General features: G+C 37.7%; 4 protein-coding genes across 5 annotated transcripts; 2 read left to right on the forward strand and 2 right to left on the reverse strand.

The window, feature by feature from the left end:
• Positions 1–1,121: 1,121 nt before the first annotated feature.
• Positions 1,122–4,042, forward strand: LOC141832855 (glycolate oxidase 1). 2 transcript variants are annotated; one of them, XM_074720223.1, is made up of 12 exons: positions 1,122–1,233; positions 1,329–1,491; positions 2,045–2,169; positions 2,272–2,318; positions 2,399–2,476; positions 2,565–2,689; positions 2,768–2,834; positions 2,915–2,977; positions 3,052–3,121; positions 3,209–3,309; positions 3,398–3,502; positions 3,602–4,042. In XM_074720223.1, the coding sequence occupies exons 2-12, from the start codon at positions 1,349–1,351 to the stop codon at positions 3,785–3,787; spliced, it is 1,110 nt and encodes a 369-aa protein (XP_074576324.1). In that variant the 5' UTR covers positions 1,122–1,233; positions 1,329–1,348; the 3' UTR covers positions 3,788–4,042. The 2 variants fall into 2 exon arrangements, with proteins under 2 accessions (XP_074576324.1, XP_074576325.1); XM_074720224.1 differs by having other exon boundaries at positions 1,329–1,495; positions 3,602–3,987.
• Positions 4,043–4,209: 167 nt separating this feature from the next.
• Positions 4,210–9,290, reverse strand: LOC141832856 (uncharacterized). Its single transcript, XM_074720225.1, has 3 exons — positions 8,917–9,290; positions 4,756–4,863; positions 4,210–4,674 (listed from the first exon to the last, which is right to left on the reverse strand). The coding sequence occupies exons 1-3, from the start codon at positions 9,208–9,210 to the stop codon at positions 4,360–4,362; spliced, it is 717 nt and encodes a 238-aa protein (XP_074576326.1). The 5' UTR covers positions 9,211–9,290; the 3' UTR covers positions 4,210–4,359.
• Positions 9,291–9,701: 411 nt separating this feature from the next.
• On the forward strand, positions 9,702–10,281 carry LOC141832778 (RING-H2 finger protein ATL70-like). The gene has a single exon (XM_074720162.1). The coding sequence runs from the start codon at positions 9,753–9,755 to the stop codon at positions 10,236–10,238; it is 486 nt and encodes a 161-aa protein (XP_074576263.1). The 5' UTR covers positions 9,702–9,752; the 3' UTR covers positions 10,239–10,281.
• Positions 10,282–14,218: 3,937 nt separating this feature from the next.
• On the reverse strand, positions 14,219–17,284 carry LOC141833480 (protein YABBY 2-like). The gene is made up of 6 exons (XM_074720938.1): positions 16,915–17,284; positions 15,796–15,903; positions 15,561–15,675; positions 15,136–15,184; positions 14,707–14,782; positions 14,219–14,451 (listed from the first exon to the last, which is right to left on the reverse strand). Exons 1-6 carry the CDS (start codon positions 16,981–16,983, stop codon positions 14,335–14,337), a joined length of 534 nt encoding a protein of 177 aa, XP_074577039.1. The 5' UTR covers positions 16,984–17,284; the 3' UTR covers positions 14,219–14,334.
• Positions 17,285–24,940: the final 7,656 nt, after the last annotated feature.

Raw genomic sequence — 24,940 nt, forward strand, 5'->3', positions numbered from 1 at the left:
ATCATAAAAGGGGGACGGTTATTAAGCTGTCAGACTTCTACCTGCTCAGGTTTCTATTCTCAGTTAAAGGACAAGAATGACAACTCACATACTCAAGTCACCAACCGGTATTAGGCCCGCATGCCTCACCCTACTGCCATATATTTCCGTGAGTATAAAGGTTTCGGGACAGATATGAGAAAGTTTTCTGAATCATCTGCACTCTCAAATTTTACTGTTTCTTCTGCCTCTTCATTCCGGGACTGACTTGAGCGTCGGAGTAGCTCCGTCGAGATCTCCGGCGGCCAGCTAATCCTTTGGTTTAGTGTCTCTCTTCTCCAGGTGCCTTCAATCGGCTGGGCTCGTCGCGGTCTGAGTGGCATAACCTTTGACTGGTGGCTTGACTATTTTCGGTATCTAACCGGAACAGGAGTGAACTAAGTTTGTGTTTGAATTCGTCTTCTATCATTCTCATGTGCTAGACGAGTCTGATGGACCATGATAACCCCAAACGACTAAGGTTTGATTCAAAGGGATCAGAATGTAGTTAGAAATCAAGAATTAATCCTTGGCAGTGGTGAAATTTGATAAAATCTAATAGCTCTAAATTTTTAATTCAACACCTTTAATATTAGTCTGGTAATTAAATCTAGAAGAAAATTAAAAAGTCAATTGATTAAACTATTTATAATATTATAGTAATCATCTTTAATTTGATTAATTTCCTCACTGTTCTATATATATATACATAAACTAGACTGAAATGGTAGAAAAAGAGAGGACTAATTGCTTGATTGGTACCTTTTATCCTTATCAAAATATGGAGAATTTTTGTGGAATTCTGTGGCTTCTATTAATTCTTTTTCTTACTCCCCTTAGGATATGGCAGTGGTGATGGTTTCCAATTGTTTGGATAATTAGCAGAAGAAAAATATATCTGTATGTGAAAATTTTTGGGATGTAGAACTGCAAGCCAACGGTTGTGGATGAGAAAGCAGTGTTGGAGATGCACTTCTTCATTGCCACCTCCAAAAGCTAATCCAAAACCCACCCCTGAAATGCCCATACCACCCCCCTTCCTTTGCTGACCAATTCCTCACCCCTCCAACCTCATCGTTTGTCTTTTGGAACCCTTGTTCTAACTCCTGCAAACCAACAAACGAACCACCATCTCACATCCCCAGCCCATATATTTACTGTCCTCCACTCCACACACTCCGTAGCTTCATTTCTCTCCTGCTATCAGCAAGCAAGGTTAGTTTCTCTCTCTTCTCTCTTTCTTTCTTTCTTTCTTTCTTTTTGCACAATTTGTATTGAGTTATTTATTGTCTCTCTTTTCTTTTTTGTAGGTTGGTTGAGGGCTAAAACCATGAGCATGGAGGTCACCAACGTGATGGAGTATGAGGCCATTGCCAAGCAGAAGCTGCCCAAGATGGTGTTTGATTACTATGCCTCGGGCGCAGAAGACCAATGGACCTTGCAGGAGAACAGAGAAGCTTTCTGGAGGATCTTGTAAGCAATCCCTTACCTTGTTTCTTCTTTTATGTTTTTGCTCTTTTGTGTTGATTCGCTAAGATTTTTCTAGCTTCTGTTCTGCTTGTTAGTTTCTTTTCAAAAAATCTTCCTGAAAAGAAAAATACTGAACTTTAAAAAAAAAAAAAAAAATTCAACCAAATTTTTACATTTATAAACTCACAAGCAGTTAATGGACTTCAAGAGATTTGCATGGCCTGAAGTCCTGAACACATCAATTTGCATGAACATGTTGTTGTCCACTGTATTTGAATTTATGCTTCTGTTATTATAAATAAATAAATAAATGAAAATAACAGTTTATCTGCCAAATCAATTTTAAGTGTGGCAAATTTCTCTCTTCTTCTTTGTGTTTATTGAGATTAATATGGATTTAATCTATGCAATCATAATCTATTAATAATAAGCAAGACTTAGCTGAATGATTTGACCTTCATCTGGTCTTCCTCTATCAAAACACAATGGAATAATGATCTATTTGGAGTCCTTGGTGATTCTATCTTATGTTGCATGATGTTTGATCGTAAAACAGATTTCGCCCACGCATTCTCATCGACGTCTCAAAGATTGATATGACCACCACTGTATTAGGATTTAAGATATCAATGCCGATTATGATTGCTCCCACTGCCATGCAGAAGATGGCCCATCCTGATGGTATGATTTCAATTGAGGATCATTAATGAATTCATATTAATTTCTAAACTCATTAACCATAGCAGATTCTTTGTTTATGTTACTGCTTTGGCAACATTACAGGAGAATATGCAACAGCAAGAGCAGCATCAGCCGCTGGCACCATAATGGTTTGTTCTTTTCCTCTGTACGTTTTGTTAGCTACAAGTGAAATATCATCAACTTAGTCACTTTAATGTTTCTGTTACAGACACTCTCATCTTGGGCTACTTCCAGTGTGGAAGAGGTTGCCTCAACAGGGCCGGGCATTCGATTCTTCCAGCTCTATGTAAGCTATCTTCTTGACCTGATGAGTAACTTCATTTCCTGTAAGTTTTCATGATCTCACCTTATTTCATTCCTCTATTACTTGTCAGGTCTACAAGGACAGAAATGTAGTTGCACAACTCGTGAGAAGAGCAGAAAGAGCTGGGTTCAAGGCCATAGCCCTCACTGTTGACACTCCAAGACTTGGCCGGAGGGAAGCCGACATCAAGAACAGGTACAGTGCATGGTCTATTTCCCCCTTGATTGAATATTAGTTCAGGTTCTTATGCAGCTTACAATACTTCAATTACAGATTCGTCCTGCCACCATTTTTGACCTTAAAAAACTTTGAGGGCTTGGACCTTGGTAAGATGGATCAGGTGAGCCTTATAATTACCTACACCTTAGAAGAGTTGATACACCTATTTTCTTGATTAAAATGTCTCTGGTTGACTTGCAGGCTAATGAATCTGGGCTTGCCTCATATGTTGCTGGCCAAATTGACAGAACACTGAGCTGGAAGGTATGCTAATTCATCCTTTGAATTCTACCTAATATTTCTCGCTACTGATACTGATCCTTTTGAACTATTTATAGGATGTGAAGTGGTTGCAGACGATCACAACTATGCCAATCCTAGTGAAAGGAGTTCTTACTGCAGAGGACAGTAAGCAATCTGATCCTTGAGCCTGAATGTTTACTTTTAAGTCGAATACTAGACAGACATTTTCGACCTTTCACTCCCAACATGCAGCAAGGCTGGCCATTCAGTCCGGTGCAGCTGGTATTATCGTATCCAACCATGGAGCTCGCCAGCTCGACTACGTTCCAGCTACCATCAGCGCTTTAGAAGAGGTATCTGCATGGAGCAAAATTAAACTTTTCCGTTCGATTTTTTATCTGCTAAAACATTCCTGAAGTAGAGCAACGGTGCCAAATTCAGGTTGTGAAAGCTGCACAGGGGCGCGTTCCAGTCTTTCTGGACGGCGGAGTTCGCCGGGGAACCGATGTCTTCAAGGCTTTAGCCTTGGGGGCTTCTGGAATATTTGTAAGTAGAAATTGACCTTGGTTCTTCAAGTCCAGTATGATCTATGATTTCAGATAATCAATCTCCTCGATGACATTTGTCTCTCTGGTAACTAACTAGATTGGAAGGCCAGTGGTGTTTTCTTTGGCTGCTGAAGGAGAGGCTGGCGTGAGGAAAGTTCTGCAGATGCTTCGCGATGAATTCGAACTCACCATGGCATTAAGCGGCTGCACCTCGCTCAAGGAAATCACACGCAACCATATTGTGACTGAAGCAGACCGTGGTCGTCTCTCCCCGAGGCTATGAATGATTCGGAAGACAGACTCGTCTCTCCTCCGTGAAGTCAAGACTACAAATGAACTTAGCACCTTGGAATGGTCTGAAGAACAAGGGTGAAGAAACTATCTCTATTCTCTATCCCACGCGGGAAAAGTTCTTCATTAAGATATGTTTAAACTTTTAACTCGACAGTGGAGTATGTTCAGATGGAAATTATGTATTCGGCATGATCTGCTGTATAAAATATATATATATATATAGATACGTGTGTATTGACTTAAACGGTTCATATAGCAAATAGGAGATGGCCATTCAACAAAGGGAGCTTGAAGCTCCAACTCTGCACTTGATCAGCCAACAGGTCGCAGGATGAGTAAAAACCTGCGAGGTTTCAAACGTCAGAAGGTGATCGTTCGATCAAAGAATCACAAGGACACAACAAGAAGAAATTAAACAATCGACCACGGGCTCTGAACATGAAGTAGCAACAAAACAAATCCGATGGACAGAGACAGTCACTAATCAAAACCCACGCAATAGAGCAAGCTTACAGAATAGTAGTAGAGTCCAGGAGCCAAATATTCACATCAGAAGAGACCTTAGAAGAATTTGTTATACTGGCTGGTGAGAGAGTCCCTGAGGTTCGAGTACAATCCGAAGAGAGAGTACTGCTTCAGATTGGACACCTCGTACCATGAATTGAGAACGGCATGGTGCTTATCAGTACCTGAAAAGGCCAGTTGTATACCTATGCTGCAGTCGACAGCACCGCCCTGGGTTTTGCAGCTAGACGTCCTGATTGCACAAACTTGATTGTTGAGGCAAACAAAAGCTGACTTTCCGTTCGTACAAGAACCGCAACCATCTCGCTTCCAGTACAGGTTCTGGAGTCTGCCCTTCTTGAATTCAAGAACCTAGAGACAGAGAGAGAGAGAGAGAGCATCACAGATATGTGGGATAGATATTCATGTCTCAACACACAACTGGAATCATACCAGAGTAAAGCTGGTTACTGCATAAGTGCTGTTACCAATAAAAATGGGAATGGAACGAGCCGCATATTTCCGGCCAGCAAATGCAACCATGAATCCCACATTGGTAGCCTGTAATGGGTAAATTTCATGAATGATGATCCCTCTTAATTTTTTCAAGGAATTTTTTTCTAGTTAAATCAAGAGAATTCATATTTCTCTAGCTTATTGTTTCCTATTTAATGCCAACATATATTATCAAGGTTCACTGAAAAACATCATATATATTACAATGTGCAAAAGGAAAAGAGAGAGTTACAACTAGCAATAATATCCTTGAGACTAAAGCAGTGTCCTTGGATGCTTAAAATGCAATAAATATCATAAAGTAATGAAAATTGGAAACATGGATAATATGTCAAATATCCATTATTTTACAAATGGGAATGTTTGCTTCCAGATACCAAGAACATCTAGTCAATTAGCACGGCTATAGATAACAAGCAAGTGTATCAGCTATGTTGGATACTTAGCTTGTAGGTCAAATGGATTTTACCTTGGCGGAAAAACAAAAACACAGCTTATCCTCCAAGAGATATTGCACTCTGATTCTGACCCCTAAAAGAGATTTTTTCCAATTTAACCACCTGAATTACCTCTGTTAGCACTTTCTTCTTTCATCTTCATAAATTCCTCCCCATCCTTTTTTCCATCTCCATCTCGATCTCCATGAATTTCTCCCATCTTTCACTTCATATCCATCTCAATGAACTTTTCTGATCTTCTTCCTCTTCTTCCTCCTCTTTCCTTACCTCTTCTTCTTCCTCTTCTACTACATCCTCTTCATGAACTCCTTTTCCATTTTCCTCCTCTTCAGCTTTCTTCTTATTAGTCCATCATGGATTTTTCTGCAATTGGCACTAGAGTTTCACTTCTGTGAAGTTTGATCTAGTGCCATGAGCATTTGTTTCTAAGTGCCTTAGCAAATCATGGGAAGAGGGGCAATGACAGAGTTCCCAGGGCTTCTGCTTCCCTCATCCTCCTTGTTGGCAGGGTTGGGTAACAAGGAAGGATCGAGCAAGGGTTGGGCAGGATAAGAGAGGAAGATAGCCAGATTAAACTTGATTAAGAAATACTATAATTTTGCACCATGCTTCAATACAAACACAAGTCAATAGCTAGGGTGGATAAGAAAGAGGCTAAACAGTCACGAATTCATCCCCAGGCGGGCAAACTGACATAAAAAAATAGGACATCAGTATTTTACTTATAAAAGTGATACCATATAGCATTCACAATGGAAATTGAATAATTTGAAGATAGAGTGATGGATGACAGTTGTTTATTTGTGGTAATCTGTCCTCCAACTTAGGAGCAAGGAATGAGCTCAACCAACTATGCTACAGATTTGCTACATCATTGGATCTAATTACTTCGTGTAGTAATTGGCCCTTATGATCTACCCTAGCATTTCAGCTCAGAACCTAAGCTCCATTTAGTGAGCAAAAAAATTTTTTTTGTTGAAAGAAAACATCCAATTTCAGTGTATCCACTTACACGATAGACAAAGCGGCTACATATTAATTTTGCCTGACAAGGACTCCTATAGCTCAAAGAAGCGTATAAAGACGACAATTCCAAAAAAAAAAAAAAACATTAAAGATACACTCAAAATGCATCTTAGCGGTTGCTGAGTCACCTGTGAATGCTGGACATATGCTGGCAGCTTGGTTTGCATAGGATGGTGGGGTGGCAAAGGTATACGACTTCTTACCTAGTCCTAGGAAGCCATGGGCGCGGACAGTGTGAAAGACCTACCTACAATCGAGTTATGCAATCACATTTTGGATGCTTGCACAGAGGCGACTTCCCACTCGAGATAGGCGGGATTATTTAGAGGATCGTCCGTGCACATTTTGTGGGCAGTCAGAGCAGACCCAAAAGCATCTATTATTTCGGTGTCCATCTATTGCGGAACTATAGAGGAGGATTCGGGTGTGGCTTCACATGTGACTGGAGATGTCCTCCTATCAGAGGGCACTCCGGGTCTTTATACAACACTACCGTGGGGGTAGAGCCTTGACGAAGGTCAGACACCTTGCCCTGCCTTCATTGATACACTATGTATGGAAGGCTCGAAATAGTAGTTTTTTTGTGAGGGACAGTTAGACCTAGAAAGAATACTCAAGTGTGTGCAAATACATGTATATCGATCCCTAGATATCTACTCTGATATGATATTCTATCAAACATGAGTAGCTTGTTGGGACCCATTTGGTACTTTCTGACACTCCATATACATTTTTTAATTATCCAAAAAAACAGAAATGGCATCTGTCATCAATTTCTTATCAACACATACCATATACAAGAGCAAACCATGTTAGTTCCTACTATAATTATTAACATGTAATCACATACATTTACAATAATTAAGACAATTCTAGAAGACTCGGATAAGGTTCTACCAATACAAAGTACTTAGTAGTCACAAATAATATAAAAAAAAATTAAAAGGTAACCCAGATTATCCATTAGTGAGTGAAGTACACAATGGTCTAGTTTCTACATGACCTCACCTAGGCTTATCATGGGTAATGCACCTCGATTTTGAATGAGAAATGCTCTTGACCATTATTTCAAAACTGACCACACTCATGAGCGCACAAGGGTCTAGTCTCGCCATGGCCTCACCTAGGATTGTAATGGGTAATGAACCTCGATTTGGAATGAGAAAGCAATGCCTTGACCATTATTTTTACTTCACTCAAAACTAACTACACTCATGAAAAAAATATATAAAAAAATATTTAATGCCACTTGTTTTTCATCATCACCATCATAATCATCATCATTAATCCGAAGTCTTAAATAGGGTTGCTACATGAATCTTATCCCTCCATTTCCATTCAGTATTACTGTATATGACTATATCGCTAGTACTATTTAAATTAATATCGCTCTACCTCTTCTATCTATCACTCTAATACAATCTATTGTTTATCTTCAAATATATTCATATCATTTCAACCCAACACCATGCACAAGGGAAAAAAAAATGAAGCACCAACCTTGCCTTGTTTGCCTTGTGCACCTGGGTTAGCCTTGACGCACCTTTTAACAACACTAGACATGACATCGACCAATGGCCTCAATCTTTGGGGTTATGACCACTCCACAAGATGGTGCAGAATCAGGCATGCTAGTTCTACACTTAACACCTCAGCCTAGACTAGTATCAACACTCAACATCACACCCAAGGTAAAAAATTTGCACAGGGGAGAAAATATAGTGAACCAACCTCACCTAGTTTGATTGGGCACCTAGGTGAGCCTCGGGGTGGCTTTAACAAAGGCAGACATGGCGCTGACCAGTGGTGCCTCCATCTGTTGGAGTATGAACACCACTTTGAAGGAATTGGGAATTATCTACACAAGGCAATGAGTCTTTAGTGAGTATTACTAAAGAAACAGGATGGAAACAAGATGAACACCACTGAATCTCTGTATGATTTTCAATTTTTTGATAGATTATATTTCTTTTCTGTTATATCTAATCACCCACTAATCTTTTTCACTCAATTTACTTCTTTTTTAGATTTAGATTTACAAGAGTTGCGCAAGAAAATTATGTTTATAGTTAATTGATGGAAATATCTAACGAATGGTTACTCCTCTCTAGCTCCTCTCGTCTCTAGTCCTTTTCTTCTATACTCAAAAGAATTTTGATCTTCTAACATTACTGTCTTTTTCTGATCACAAATTCACAATTTTAACAACTTGCAATTATCATTCATCACTAATACAGTCACCAGAGACCCTGCATATAATTTATACTTATATTTGTCATTCATCTAAGTGCTTCAGGTCTTCTTCATTATCCTGCAATTTATTTTACTTAGAAGACTTGGTCAACACTGGAAAGATCAAAAACATGTGAAATTTGGCAAATATTCCCTCATAAATAATTGAAAAACTGAAAGGGAGTACCTCCGCTTTCTTTTGCTTCGTATTCCAAACAAAATGGTAAAAAAAACATAATTTTCCCACTACTGATCAAGTAAACCAACAAAGATCACAAAAAAAACCTAGATTCGTATCCAGACATTTAAACATGAAATAAATCGGAGAAAAATGCAGCCAATCGGGTAGGGAAAGTGAGATGCGTAACGGAGCTGAGCATACCGACGGGTTATTACTGGTATTGATTGTCAGGATGGAGATCTCGTCGACCTTGGGGCGGAACACCGCGATCTGAGCAGTACCGGACGAAAGGGAGAGGCGGCTGTCGCAGGGCGACAACTGGGCGCCATTGGAGTAGAACGAGTCGCGGTTGGCGAAGGCGAGGCCGAAGGTGAACCCATCCCGCCGCTGGATCTTGGAATCGGCGCAAGGGGTGAAGACGTGGTTCTCGTTACCAGCCGCCGCCACCGCCACCAGAAACGCCGCCACGACCGCCGTCGCCACGACAGCCCTCATTCCGCCGTCGATCCCTTTTCCTCGCTCACAGGAACAGATCGCGTCGTCGCGGTGGACTCACCGAGCTTTTCGGCTTCAGGGTATTCAGATGGGAGAAAATGAGCGTTCGCATAATTTGGACGGTCGAGAGCGAGGGGGATCGAGATCAACGGCGTCAGTGAGAGAGTGGTCGTGTGCTAGCGTTCCCTTTTCTTTACAGGTCGAGGCAACAAAACTTATGCGGCTTTCCAAAATAAAGCACGTGCATAATTTTGCTGAGTTTGATCTAATTCAATTAGTTTTTTCTAACAAATAAAATATTTAGGGATAAAGTATTTTTTTATAATATAGATATTTGATGATAATGAAAAAAAAATATTCCTTTGACTTTTACTATTTTTGTGATGTTGAAATGACATCAATCTTGAACATTGACCATGAATATTGCTTCTAAAGATCAACTTCCTTCGATAGGCGACAGTTCGATTAATTGCAGCGAGCTCCATCCTTCTTCGTCCACAGTTGACTTCACAACGAGAGAATCCTCAAATGCTTTAGATCTCATGAACTCCACAGACGCCGCCGCCGCCGCCGCGCTCGGCCCGGCCGCTGGCACGCTAAGCACCTACGGGGGCGATGGGATCCGGTACGCCCTCGGCGTGTCGGTCAGCGTGCTCCTCGTCATCGTCACCATCACCGTCGCGTTCAGGTACTGCACCAGAGCCGGCGCCGGCGGATCCAGTCAGCAGGCGACTGCGGACGTTGAGGAGGTGGAGGCGGCGGGGCTCGACGAGGCGACGCTGATGAGCTACCCGAAGGCGGTGTACTCGCGGGGCGGCGCGGCCTCGAGCTGCTCCATATGCTTGTCGGATTTCAAAGAGGGGGAGGTGCTCAGAGCGCTGACGGAGTGCGGGCACTCGTTCCACCTGCAGTGCGTCGACCCATGGCTGAGGTCGCGCCCGACGTGCCCGCTCTGCCGCACGTCGCCGCTACCGAGCCCCATGCCGACGCCGCTCGCTGAGGCGATTCCACTAGCAAGGCAGCCATGAGATGCATATATACATATAAACTGAGATGAAAAGGGGAAGAGAGATCCAGAATTTGAGATCTTGAAGTGAATCATACAATACGTAAAGTTAAACTTTGACTTCTCAGCTTTATTAACTTGTTCTTGTTTGAGATCAACTCTAGATGGATCACCGGATTAGGCTCTGACGCTGACGGAGTGTCACAGGACCCATGAACTGAGGGGGGACTGTAATGCTCCTGGCAAGCTGCAAAGAGAAAAAGGGAGAGAATAGAGGTATAAAGGGTGCCCTAATTTAACTACTCCGATGCTCAAATCATGTCATGAATCGGAAATGGATAAGAAGACTAAGAAATATCAGAGAATGAGAATGTTGATTGTGTGTGTATCTGCGAGATACAAACCCATTATATGGGGTCACCAAAGGAAATGTCTAATCACTAGTGAGGAGAATGTCTAATTACTGGTGAGGAGAATAGTTATCGCTGTGGTAGTTAAGGATTTTATCATCCATGCTCGGTATGATCCCGGATCATGTTGCATCAATTATGTTGTATTGATGAGGTAGGTAAGTTACCATCACATACCTTCTTGTTCCACGCATCCTTCTGGCAGTTGGCAACTGAGTGAAGGGAGTAGGACTACTTAGAGGTAGAACTCAACGGGACTAAGATGATTGAGGAGGAGATCTCTATCAAGGAGATCATATTCACTTAGGCATAGAGTCAATTGAGTGCCAAGTGGGCCATGGGGAGGTTGACTAACCACGAGGTCATAACCAGGTTAGCTAACTCGGCTACTGAGCAAGAGTGGAGAGCTCAGCCATAGAGTTCGGAGACAGAGCTAGGATAGAAAGCTCGAGCAGTTGCCCAATCAAGTGGTTGCCATGTCGGTTGGTCTCCGAGTCGGGTGTTGAGTTGACAACGGAGTTAGTCGGGCGAGAAGCCGAGTCGGAACTCGACCACCTAGCTAGGAGGGAGCTTGGGTGTGGAACTCAGACGTGGAACTAGGATGTGGGACCGAGCTAGTCAAGCTCTGGAGTCAAGTATTATGTCCGATATGTTGCCTTCAATTGAAGCAGGTCTTGACTTTTGTTTGATTTGGACATATCAACCCATAACATAACTAATTAATTCGGCATACTTCAATGTAAATGCTCGCCATGTCCTGTAAAAACTTGTAGTATCTGAGGAACTGATCGAGATTAATGCATCATTTTGAGTGTTTTTGCTGGGCCTTCAAGACCTTTGGAATCATAACGATCTCAATGCTCACCATTCTGATTCTTGGATCCACTGGACCAGATCTGTTTCATTAGGCAGGCTTGGCCTGCTGTTGACTTTCGGAAGGCACCGTTGACATTTGACAGGGTTGTGGGATCACTGTTGCTCTGTAGTAGACTTCTATAGAATGAACTTTTTAACTTAAAATATGTTGACAGAATAAAGCAGAGCAGTTTGTATTGACTGTTCCAAATTCGATATGTCGTACGTCCATTTGGAGTCCATTAAACTCTCCTTTGAGAAATATAAGAGCCCATTTATATGAAACCTCCCTCGGTGTACTATTCCCCTAACCAAGGTTGAAACAAGCATCAAACCCTGGTTTACTAAACTCAAAACTATATTATAACAAGTTAGTTTTCATCAATGTGCCAACAATTCTTTCTTATTCTCTTCTTCCAAACAAAGATATGACACTTTTTTTTTAATCTTAACCCAACTGCATGTTTTCTTTGGGTACGAGTACTTCATTTTGGAATCGTGGTTCAGTTGTTTGGCTACTAATTAAATGGGAAGAAGAAGAAGAAAAACATCATGTACTGCTCAATTGTACTAAAATTTTTCAATAAAAATCAATTTTAGAAATCTCAGAATTAATTATTTTCTTTTGGATCCCTGTTCTTCAATAATTGATGCATGCGCTCTCTGGTTTCTCTTTCTCTTGCTTTTCTCATATCGGTGCAGGCGCTGTGAGTCCTGCAAGGCCTGTGGTAAGTGGGGAACACTTAGCTTGAAATGACGTTTCGGATTTACGTCGAGGGTCGTGTCAAACCATGAAACGTCACTCACCTATCTCTTTGTCTTTTCACCAGCAGGCATGGCATGGCATGGCATGCATGATCATGTAAGTGGGAACGTATATATATATATATATATATCAAAATGTAAATCCGTTTTCCATTATTTAATTACTGAAATGAAACACATATATGTTGGAACAAAAGCAAACAGAAACAAGGACGCATCCAAAAGATCAAGGATAAGCCTGTTGAGAAAAAACAAGAGAAAAGGGAGGTAGCCATATATCAGTGAATGATTCAATATTCTACAACAGGGAAATTAATGTGTCAGTGGGCATTGTAAGAAGACCGGCCAGGTGGGGAGGGCAGGGCAGGCAAGCAGGCAAGCAGGCGGCAGGCTGCAAACACTGCCATGAAATCCAATGCGGATTGTGAGGAGATGTAGCCGCATAATTAAAGTGGGACATGGAGCCCGATGTTTGTGGTGCTGCAGAAACCACCTACCCCGCGTGCATGCGCCTCTCCTCTCCTCTTCTCTTCTCCTCTCCTCCTCCTGCACAGTAATATTGTTATATATTCTTTCTTTCTTTCTTCCTATTTCATCTCTCGCCATTTAGGTAGATTTTTGACTTGATAGCATTTAGATTATTTTAATGATTTAATTTATTTTATGATCAATTTGATTCGATCGATTATAAACACTACTACCGTGGGTCCACGCTCAGTACCTTTTGTCCTTCACCTCTTCTAATCTTATTAATTGGTTTCACAATTATGTAGAACTTTTATCATAATTACTGGTAAGAACTTGGATGGCAAGAAAGAAGTGAAGAGAGAGAGAGAGAATCCTGTTTGGTTTGGAGGGAAGTGAATGCCAGTGAACTTTGCACATTCTGAATCACTGTAGACAACGACGCTTCATTGCTACCCAACTCTCTCTCTCTCTCTCTCTCTCTCTCTCTCTATGAGTGTCTTTAACATGCGATCTCTCGTGGAAAACGTCATGCAATGAAATATTAGTACGCAGGAAGGGGTGAAGAACTAGCTGTTCTTCCATTTTTTTTCTCTCACCAATATTTTCAAGTGAAATTTTTTGGCTTCTGATTAACTTCTAATCTCGTACATATGAGCTAACTTTTATCTCAGTATTGTACTACTGGCAGTAGTGTTTTTTTATCTTCTCCTCGATCTATAGTCTCAGCAATTAATTGAATTTTCTCAGAAAAAAAAAGTGTGCTTTTTGTTATCTCCCCTAACTCTCTGATGACAAGTCACAAGTCTGCTTCATGATTTATTTTTTTTTTCTTTCAGAAATTAATACACAGACCTCTTTTGGGATGGATTTAGAAAGTGATTGGTATGCCAACTAAATGTGGAAGTAAATGAATTATAAGTTGCACATATTTTCCCAACGAGAAGGATTGAATTCTTATAAGGATATTATTAAGAGAAAAATATGTATTAATCATAAAAATCTATTAAAAGTTTTAATAAAAATAATTTATCATCTTCACAACGCTAATTTGTTTCAACTGATTAAAATTTATTTAGGTTCTATCAATATTTAAATTACTATCTTAACTTTTTAGGCATATATACACTCTTACACTTTGATCATCTATTCATTACTAATTACTATTTGTTGTATATCTTTTCCTACTAACAAGACTATATTTTATATATTTAATTTTGTTCAACTTAGTTTAAAATCTAATGTTTTATTCCATAATTCAAAATTTAAATTTAATTCAATTACAATCTCATTAATTTCTATGATATCATCTACAAATAATAAATACTACAAATCAAGAAAGCTTATAGATATATCTAAAATCTATGCTTTACTTTAATTTTCCACTATAATTTAGTAAATTTTAAGCACTCATGACTAAATAAGTTAACCAAGTTTATATTCCAAGTAATAATTAATGTGAAGCAAACACACTGAAATGAAATGGCATGATATGCACTCAAATAAATACCAGTTATTTCTAACAATATAGTGCGAAGTCATATTGCATTATCAAAGTTCAATATGGAATTAGATCCAGTAATATGAATCGATCATATTATATGATCAATTATATACATATGCTTAATAGAAGCCAGGGCCTTTTCCTCCCCTTGGTGCTCCTATGCCTTCATCAAGCTTCACTTGTTTGTTGCTACCATCAAGGCTCAACCCAAAATGAATGTGAGGGAAGTGTGCCCACTGCATATATACATCATCACACTCCAATTATATTTTTCATTTTAGAAAAAAAAATATATATCAAGGAAATTAAACATAAATCTTAAATTAATATATATAAATCAAGGAACTAGCTAGTTACTAGGCCAACATATTATTTAATTTGTATGCTTGCATTGTATTTGTCTATCTCTTTTTGTATTTGAGTGAATCATGAAGGGAAACATAAAATAATATAAATTAGTATAATTGGCATGTTCAATTATATATACTCACATTCTTTGCTGCAGCACTGAAAGCTTCCTTATGACTGATATCAGGATTGTTGGCTTTGATCCTGTGTATCTCCTCCCTTGCAAACAATTGATATACAACCATAATTACAATCTAAATTATGAAATAAGCATAAGTATTAAATTGTGAATGCGTTTAAGCATGCCAGCACTTTACAAGGTATTAAATAGAATGAGAGACCTCAAAAGAATTATAAACTCATATTTATAGTTGAAAACGATTCAAGCTTTTTAACTTTGCAAAAGAACCAGAAGATATTGCAGTTAAAAAAACAAAACATGAAACATTTCTGAATTGTAGCATAGCATTTGGTAAGATTAGATTTCATTTATTTATGCAAATATCATTTAATATCCTTTTTATTATTACTATTATTCCTTCTAAAAAACAGATTAATTCTTGCATTCTCACCTGATAAACCTGTTGTATGCAGATGGAACACGTTGCCTCTTCTCTGGAGCTAATAACAAAGAAAAAAATATATTAAAAAACTTATTGACTGAACATGAATCACTTGAATAGGGATGAAAGACCGAGAAGAGGGCTTAGAGAGAGAGTAGAACATCACCCTTCAACAAATTAATTAATAGTAATATGCATATCTCATTATTCCTCTTGAAATAATTCTTTTTTCTAGTTATCCGTATGATATTTAATGTAACTATCAGAAGTCAGACATTTAATCTCGAAAATTTTTGGGCTTAAAATTTATATATTGAGATTAAGGTCCAGATTGAGCTAGTTCTTCCTTGTGAAGTATGTATTTTGAAGTTTAATTCATTATGTTTAACTCTAAAATTGTTTAATTAGGATTAGGAGATAATGAAGGTGCTTACTATGTAAGGCGACAAGTTGCTGATCGTCCTGGATCGAGTACATCAAGGAATTCATGGTATATTTTGAGGAGGAGCCAAGATCCAACCTATCACTTTGGGATCCAAAGTTATAGTTCTGCACATGCACGATGAAATTATCGAACTAATATCACAAGACTTATATTTTTCACCAACAGGTTTAACTTGGAAATCATTTGTCAAGAACTAGCTAGTGAACCAATATAATTAATTTGACCTGAAAAGAAAAGGCTTGAGGTGAAGCTCCCAAGTTGACAGACAGCAGATTAGAACAATGCCCACATCTCACTGTCACAATGTTGAACACGTTTCGAGGAACATTAACCTGCATCAGTAATAACAAACAAAGAGATTTAGCGAGGTCAAAAGCTTCAAATTATACGAGTGATGCCGCTGCCCATGAGATCTCAGTTTTGATTACCATGTAGCTAAAACACCAGTAGGAAGGAGGAGGAAGAAGGAGAGGAGTGGAAACAAGAGTGCCCTATGGATAAAAGAAGTCACCTAATTTGCTGGAAAAACACTTTCCATGTACCATTGTTTCAAAGAATTTTTTGGGGACTTCTTTTCTCAATGTTTGTCTTTGCAAGAATTGGTAGCTCCATTATCATTTGCTCATAGAGAAAGTGCGTAATATAGTTAGCTAGATAGACTGGCCTCTCTGAAACAGCAGAAAGAGGAGAAAATGAAAAAGAAAAAAAAAAGGAAAAGAAAGTTGCTTCTCTGCAAGTAGCCACTTTATTCATACTGCTGACACTTCTCTGAATAAGTGAAAGCAAGTAAAGAAGCCACCATCTTCACTGACCAAGTTATTTATAGGAAAATAGTATTATGATTCAGGTTTCCATAAAATTTTAGAAGCTAATGTGGTGAAGATGGTCCAAACCCTAGACTAGAGTAAGCTACAGGTATTAGAGCTAGCTCCAGGGTTTTGTGATTTTGCACAGAATATTCACTTAACAGATATGTTGTTGGTTGATCAATCAACACATAGCCATTTGAGAATATATTTGCTAAACAGATCCTTCTCAGATCAACATAATTTTGAGACGAGGTCTTCAAAAGTTGATATATTTTGTTTTAGGGTTTTTTTAAAGGGCGTGCAGCATGAAATATGTATGATCTAACTGGCAATTTCAACAAAAATTAGACAGCAAACTTGTTGAGGATCCTTTTAAATGCAACTGGTGATCTACATACACACAATTGCCTTAGGTAGCCAGTAGCTCTAGATCCAACACATGAGACCTAGCTACTGATTGCAATTGCTAGTGACTAACCACGACTAGTCTTCTCATATGGAAAATTAAATACTAGAGAGAGAGAGAGAGAATACCGCTAGGGTTGTGTTGCAGAAGTTGCAGTGGATGTAGCAAACCTGCTCATGTATGATCTGGGCTGACATTTTTAATCTGGAGATGAAGCTGTCTGCATATGCCAAGGGATATATTTGGGGAAGATGATATGAAACTGATGCAAATTTATATATGCTGAGAGATCATATGTGTGTATGAAATGAGGGCTTTAGTTAATTCTCTCTCTCTCTCTCTCTCTCTCTCTCTCTCTCTCTCTCTCTTTTGTTGTTGCTGTTGCTGTTGCTGTTCGATGCTATTTACTTAACTGTAATGCTTTGGGATTATAGGATATTGGAGAGGCAAAAAGGATGATGGCTGGGGCTTGGGAGAGAGGGTGGAGGTGGTGGTGGCCTGTGGTGGTGGTGGCGGTGCTGGTGGAAAAGATTATGATTGAATGAATGAGTGGGTGGCAGTCTCTGTCCCCTCATTAATAATCCTTCACAGCCCCACATGTTTTGCCTAACTCCTTGCTCCCATTTTGTTGTTGCATTGCCCCCCAAATCCTTCTGTTAGCTAAGCAACAAAAGAGCACAGTACAGCACTAGTCACTAGCCTGCAGCTAGCAGCACATATGTACAGTAATGCTAACATTACCCATGACCCAATAGAGGTGCCCTTTGTTCGATCGAATCGACTCAAAATACTGAATGAAAGCCAAGAAGAACTCTACGGTTAAATATATATATGCAGATATTACTCTCTTTTTTTTTCTGAAAAATGAAGCAATACTGGCTGTGTCATATTGATCTGATGACTGATCAAAGGTACCACATTCAAGTACTGCTTGTCTCCGCATGCATGCTATTTACTTGCGAGATTCATGAAACATAATGAATCCATTATTGTGGATCCAAGTTAAAATTTATGAATCAAATTTAATAATCGAACTTTTCAAAGAAATTTAAGCTGAAGAAGAAGTAATTGCATTAATAAGTAACTTCTAATTGTAGTTTCTAGTTGGGTTATGTTCCATATGTCCTATGTACTATGTGAACTTTAATTCCATATATATTAAATTGTACACTGAGTCAGCTAGCTAGCGTCCTATCAAATTATTATGAGACAGCACATCATGTAGTAGATGTATTCTAGTGATATGATAATTATCAATAGTTATTTGCTGAGATTTATGGGAAGCTAATTAGCCTGATAAATACTATATACATATCTTTGAGCATCTGTTGAGATATTTGAGTCATATTTACTTGATTGAAGGTTTGTTATCTGTGTAATTATATTTGTGTTTCATCTGATAATTAAGAGTGTCCTTATTTTCAGATCAATATAATACCAATTTTATAATATTGACTTGACAGATATGAGCCATTAGCCTTTATATGTAGAGTGAAGTTTCTGAAGAAAACTGTTCAAGTTTATAATACTAGAGACACTTTAATTGTTAAGTTCAATTTTAAGCTAAGAGGAAAAAATAAGCACTACCCTTTTCCAATATATGCCTCTTTTATCTTTCCTATCTAGTAATGGATTTATATAGCATCTTCAATAGAAATTTGTTATTATAAGAATTTAGATTATTGAATTTTTATAAAATTTTATTACAAAAATTAAAGTTTTCAAAAATAAAATTCAACTTTTATAAACTTAACTTAGAATTTTAAAAAATTGATTCATAAAATCTCTACAAAATACTATTAGAAGAATTTATAGTTGTGGAATCTGATTTTTATTTAAAAAAAAAAAGATATTAAAAATATTTGAATCTAATGAATCCAAATTTTATAAATTTTAATTTTGATTTCTCAAATTTGAATTTATAAATATTTCATAAAATTTATTACAAAGATTCAAATTTATATAGCCTTGAAAAGAATTTACAAAAAAAATCAAATTTTTTATTGGTTAATTTTTTTATAAAATTCTGTTGTCATGTCTAGATCCTCACTTTGCTATTTACAATCAGAATATATATATAAATAAAAGAGAACAAATTAAAGAGCACCCCAACTTGCATATATAAATCATCAAAAGATGTCTTTTTAAAAAAAAAAAAAATCAAAAGGATTCCCCATCAAATATTTATCTCCAGAATGTCTTTTATTCCAATTACCTTGTTATAGTAGTTATCATGAGTAATTATTATATTATGTAGAAGCTACTCTATAGTTGCTATAATGTGTTTAAGATTTAGAGTTTATAGTTTAGTTTGATTAAAGTGAAATAGATGATTTTTATACTGTAGCAGCTACTGATAATTGCTACTATACATTTGTAGATAAATCTTAAATTCTAAAATCTTGAATCCGAAATTTTAAACTCTAAATACTATTCTATCAAAATATTATTTATTAATTTAATCAAAATTATTTAAATTTATCAAAAATCCCTTTAAATTAATCAAAATCACTATAAAATAATTATAGCAACTACTTGTAGCGTAGCAGTTACAACACTACAATAGTATTGTATTAAGTGTTACACATTGTAGCAACTATAGAATATCAATTATACATTGTAGCAGCTAGTTATAACTGCTACAATAAGACTGAAAATAAAGAATAATGTTGTAACAACTATTCAATAACTTTTACATGTTATAGCAATTACTGATAACTACTACAACAATGCTGGAATAAAGGATATTATGGAAATAACATATCTGATAGAACGCCTTTTGGCTTTTTAAAAAAAATGGATGCTTATTTGATATTTCTTATCATTTGGGAGGCCCTTTTGATTTTTATCCTAAAAAGAACATGGACAAAAGTCAAAAGGGTGCCCCTTTTTATCGAATTATCAAAAGGACGCCCATTATTGATTTTTTTAAAAGGATTTTTTAGTAAAAGGGTGTCTCACCCCTTATAAAATGGTACAACCGTTCTTCAGTACTATTTTCATTATTATCCTGTCTCCCACCTAAATCAAACACATTATAGTAGTTATAAAATCGAAGTGATACCAAGTAGAATAACGATTATTCTAGAGGTGGAAAATTAGAAGAGAATTGTAGAGAAAATAAACATGAAAAGTTTTAAAAAATGAAGAGAAGCCCTTGCACTGCCATCTCTAAGAATTTTATCGAAAAAGAAAATTTTATTCAATAATCAAAAGTCCCCCAAAAATAACTAAATAAACGTTTAAATATATCCAAAATAAAACCCCAACTTGCAAAAGACAAAAATACTCTTAAACCCTAAAAATTAAAAATTGCCAAAAATAGTAAAAAAATATTTAGAGCCTCAAAAAAGGCACTAAATGATGTTCAATGAACTTGAAACTAAGTTGATATGAGTTTCGCTTGAAACCGAATAGAGATATTTAAAAGAACTTTGTTAGCAATTGATCATGTCTCGTTTTAATACCCGAGTCAAAAGTTATGACCTGTTGAAATTATGCTCCCCTTGTGTCAGTCTTGCATCACGTAGCTACTACGCAGTTGTAATAACTATGATTTTGAAACTGCTACAACTGAGCATGTCACATAGTTATCACAGTTACAGTTTTGTGACTACTACAACTGAGTTCACACACCGTTGTAGCAGCTACGGTTCCACTCTGAAAAAAATTTAAATGATATTTTTTAAGTCTGAAATTGGGCCGTTATGAGTTCCACCCCATAATCAATTGTAGATCTTGAACGAGTTTCGATTTGATATATTATACGTCACGTGGTTCAACTCAAATAAAAAATTATAATCTTCTAAAGTTTAGGGTTGAACATTCACGTTGTAACAACTACAGTTTTGTAGTCACTATAACTGAGCTACCACACAGTTGTAGCATAGCTGCTAAACAGTTGTAGCGCTGCAATTTCGTAGTTGCTAAACAGTTGTAGCAGCTACGGTTTCGTAACTGTTACAATGTGAATGTTAAACCCTAAACTTTGAGAGGTCATAACTTTTGATTTAGGTTGAACCATGTGACATATAATATATCAAATCAATATTCATTCAGAAACCTACTAGGTAGAATCTATAACAACCCAGTTTCAGACCTAAAATATATCGTTTAAAATTTTTCATGTTAATTTTTTTTTTATGTTATAGCAGTTATGATATTGTAACTACTACAACATGTCTAATCAATTCAGGAATATTCAGGCAAGAGATATAGGATAATAATGAGAATGATACTGAAAGATAATTGTATCATTTTATAAGGGTGAGATGCTTTTTGATAAAAAATTAATATAGAATGTCTCTTTAACGATTCGAAAAGAAAAGGTGCATTTTGACTTTTACCCAAAGAACATTAATAAGAAAGGAAGTTCAAGTCACGATACAAATTTCTTTTCACTGATCATGCTTGTTCCAGCTAATACACCGTAGATGATTAAGCCACCAACCAACGAACTGCTGACATGCATGCTCTTTGAAGATAGTCGCTTGGAGAGATGAAGAGACTTGAAAAGTACTCAAAAAGAGAGTTAGAATGACGTTGAGGGTGGATCCCGGTAAGCCACTCCGACACTCAAGTTAGAATTTTGCATGAAGAATGAGATTAAAGGATTGAGAAAATTAGGATTGATGTGTGCATACCTGTGCTCATGGGTATGAGCAACCTTTTATAACGTTGGTCTCCGAAATATTAGCGTCTGTTTAGAAAATATTCCGAGATACTTATTTCAGTTTTAGAAAGTTTTGATCGTTAGTGTCTTTTGGGGATATTTTCCTCTTTTTTTGGAAGAAACAGTCTTAGGCTCCCCTGATTGCGCGGGCCGACCTACTCCTAAGATTAAGAAGACTTAAGGTCGAGATGAGGTCGACACATGATGCCAAACCAATGTTGAGGTTGGAGCTCAAGCGGGACTCGAGGTCGAAATGAGATTGAGGTAATGCCGAGACTGGAGCTCGAGGTCGGGACTGGAGGCCAAGAGGAGGACGACTTGTGATGTCGAGTAAGTGCCAAGGCTGGAACTCAAAGTCGAGACTTGAGGTCAAGATGGTATCGGCACGTGATGTGAAGCAGTTGCAGAGGTTGGGCCCTAGGCATGATGATTCCTCTCCTTCCTGTTTCTCAGCCACGCAATGTTCCATCAACAACCACGTGCTGATTCTGAGACTCCACCATATCACAAGCCTTCCCGATTAGTCTAGTCGAAGGAGGCGTAGTCCGACTGACTGAACTGTATTGAATTGTACTCATTGGAATACCTTAATGAGGTACCACATCGCTCCGCCACATCATTGCTCATCATTTTTTTTCCTTTGGCATTATATGATATAAACCTAGTTATGAAATAACTTCTAAACACTCCCTTTGATATTAGTTTTACTAGTTTTTTCCCCCAATTTTTTCTTTGGTAGTTAAGAGCATAAAGTATGATCGTTGTTTTCATAATTAACACGTACAGTAAAAAATTTAATTATATTTAAAATTATCTAATTCTCATATATTTGCATACGTGTTTAAATTAATATAATTTTTAACAGATTAGAAAATAAATTTATTTAACAGTACTTTAGAAAACTCAACTACAGTCTACAACAAGTTTACAAATTAAATCCACTTAATTATTAGCCCATATATAATTTACTATGTAAATCTTGTTGGATATTGGGGCCTTAATGGACCAATACAATTTTATGAAAAAAATCGAAATGTCATCAATTGATGAAAGTCATAATTGACTTCAAAATCAAAATCTACGTTTCGCGTAGATAGATTTAAACTATTAATTTACTTAAAATCGATTAAGGGTGAATGAAATATTAATTGTTTAAAATCGGACCGAATAACATTAATTATTCATTAATGTTATATATAAGGAAATACATGGGAGAATAGTCCCACATCAGAAATTTTTTTGTATTTTCTTTTCTTATTAATGATGCTGTATTAATGGAGTTAACACAAAAAGACCAGGTGCTCTCTTCTTAGAGGCGAGCAGGTGCTCGCACCTGTGAGCCCGCCACTTGCCACCCGCCACATGCGTAATGGGCGCATTGTAGGCGCACTTTGCACGTATGCGTCATCGCGAGGAGCATTGAGGAGCTTAAATTTATGCTCCAGATGGCATTGCGGTGCCTACGTGGCACTCGGGTGACGTGTCAGGTTCGTATCTGACATGACAATGCCTATGTGGCATCCATGTGGGCAAGAAGAGATGACTGGACTGTTGATTGGACGAACGGATGGCAACCGTTGATCAAAGAGGTGTGATGGATCGCTTGTGATGCGATCTGGAGCGTTGGATCGCGAAGAGTCATGATCTGACCGCTTGGGATGAGACTTGATCTGAAGCGTCAGATCGAATGGATCATTAGATCCAAATCCGATGGCTGATGACAATAGACGAGATCTGAGGGTCACAACCCTTCAGATCTGATGGATGAGATTAAAGTGGGCTATGTAAAGGGTTACAACCCTTCAGATTGAACGATCCAGATCGATCCAGCTCAAAGAACACATCTTATCATCCAAAGGGCATTCAACCTCTTCATTTGGTATAAATAGATCCCTCCAGATGCTGAAAAAATCATCGAATTCGTCGATTCAACTCTTCCTATACACTAAGTTTTTTAGAACAATATAATTTACCAAAGGGCAATCCTATGTACTAAGTTTTCATCTATAGAGAGTCTCACAAAAAGTTTATTATATGCAGTTTTATCTTATTTTTGTAAGATACGTGCAACCATATGCTTATAGGTTTTATTTGTTCTAAAAAACAACAAATTAATAATTGATCCATCAACTCCGTGAAGTGATAGGAACACAGCGAGTGCAACTCACCACAAAACAATAGCTTCTCATGGCTGCCAACATGTGAGATATGGCTACAACTGTGGTCCCTGAATTTGGCTTTTTTACAAAACACTACACAGAAGAAGATCGATGTGATGATATGTTAATTAATTTGGACCAGTCGCCTTTAGCTGATGATCAGTATGATCTTACTGCCATGTTTACTGTTGCTCGATCGATCTATATATATCTATATATATATATATATAATTGCATGGAGGAGGAGCTAGCTCTCTTTTGGGACTAATTAAATGCAATGGCTTCAGTTCAGACAGATGGGACAAGAGATTGGGAGCAGGACAAAGATGCATGTCTCTTTGAACGAGTGCTGGCTAGATCTTTTTCATGGGACGAGACTAGACGATCAGGATCGCAATCTTAATTTGTAAATTGTTTGACTCAGAAAAAAAAAGGAGCTGATCAGGATCATTATAATTATATATATATATATAGTGAAAAAAAGTGCTCAGCTGTCTTTCTCTCTGAAACTGTTTAGTTAGATGGAAAAGCACAAGGGGAAAAAGGAAATTAAGACTCACAAAAAAGACACATAAAGTTAGATCATTTACGTACGATTGGATGTTACTTCCCCCTTCTATCAAAGAAAATTGATTATGAGAGAGTGTGACAGCAGTGCGACCGATAGGATCGAGCTCCTTGTGGAAGAAGGCATCAAAGAGAGAGAAAGACTCTCTTGGCAGATCAATAAGTCTGAATTGAATTGCTAGGTCCATCGTGAAGATCAGGGGATGGGCCTTCGAAGTGGTCGGCTCACAACCATCCTCCATTATCTTTGTAAATATCTCCACAATTGGCAATCTTTTTCATGTTACAGTAATATACAATTAAGGCCCCTCAAGTAAGGAGCAATGGCAAGATGCTCAATTATGGTATAATGTAGTATATTTTTTTTCAATAGAATGAAAAATTTAGAATATTGACGGTTGGATAAGGAGCTATTTATACTTTATGATTTATTTGGTGGATGAATGAAAGGAAGGGCGTCCACTTTGTAAAGATCTAGATAAGACGCTTGCCTCCGAGGCATAGCTGAGTTGGTTACGACTGTACAGACTTGCAGAAGAGGACAAGGATTTGAATCCTGGTGAAGCCAGAAACACCCTTCTACGTCATGACCAACTGCAGTTTCTCGATTTACCTCTTCACAAATAGTCGTGAGTCCGATCGTGTGAGGCCGCTAAGGTGGAGATTTATCATTTTTTAGAAGAATAGATAAGACGCCTAGATTATTTTAAAAAATGCACAATTAAGGCATCTTCAAAGCAACCCCTCTTTGCAATG

This window comes from Curcuma longa, chromosome 8, assembly GCF_044706935.1.
Source record: "Curcuma longa cultivar G26 ecotype Majalengka, Jawa Barat chromosome 8, ITB_CL_G26_1.1, whole genome shotgun sequence".
NCBI lineage: Eukaryota > Viridiplantae > Streptophyta > Magnoliopsida > Zingiberales > Zingiberaceae > Curcuma > Curcuma longa.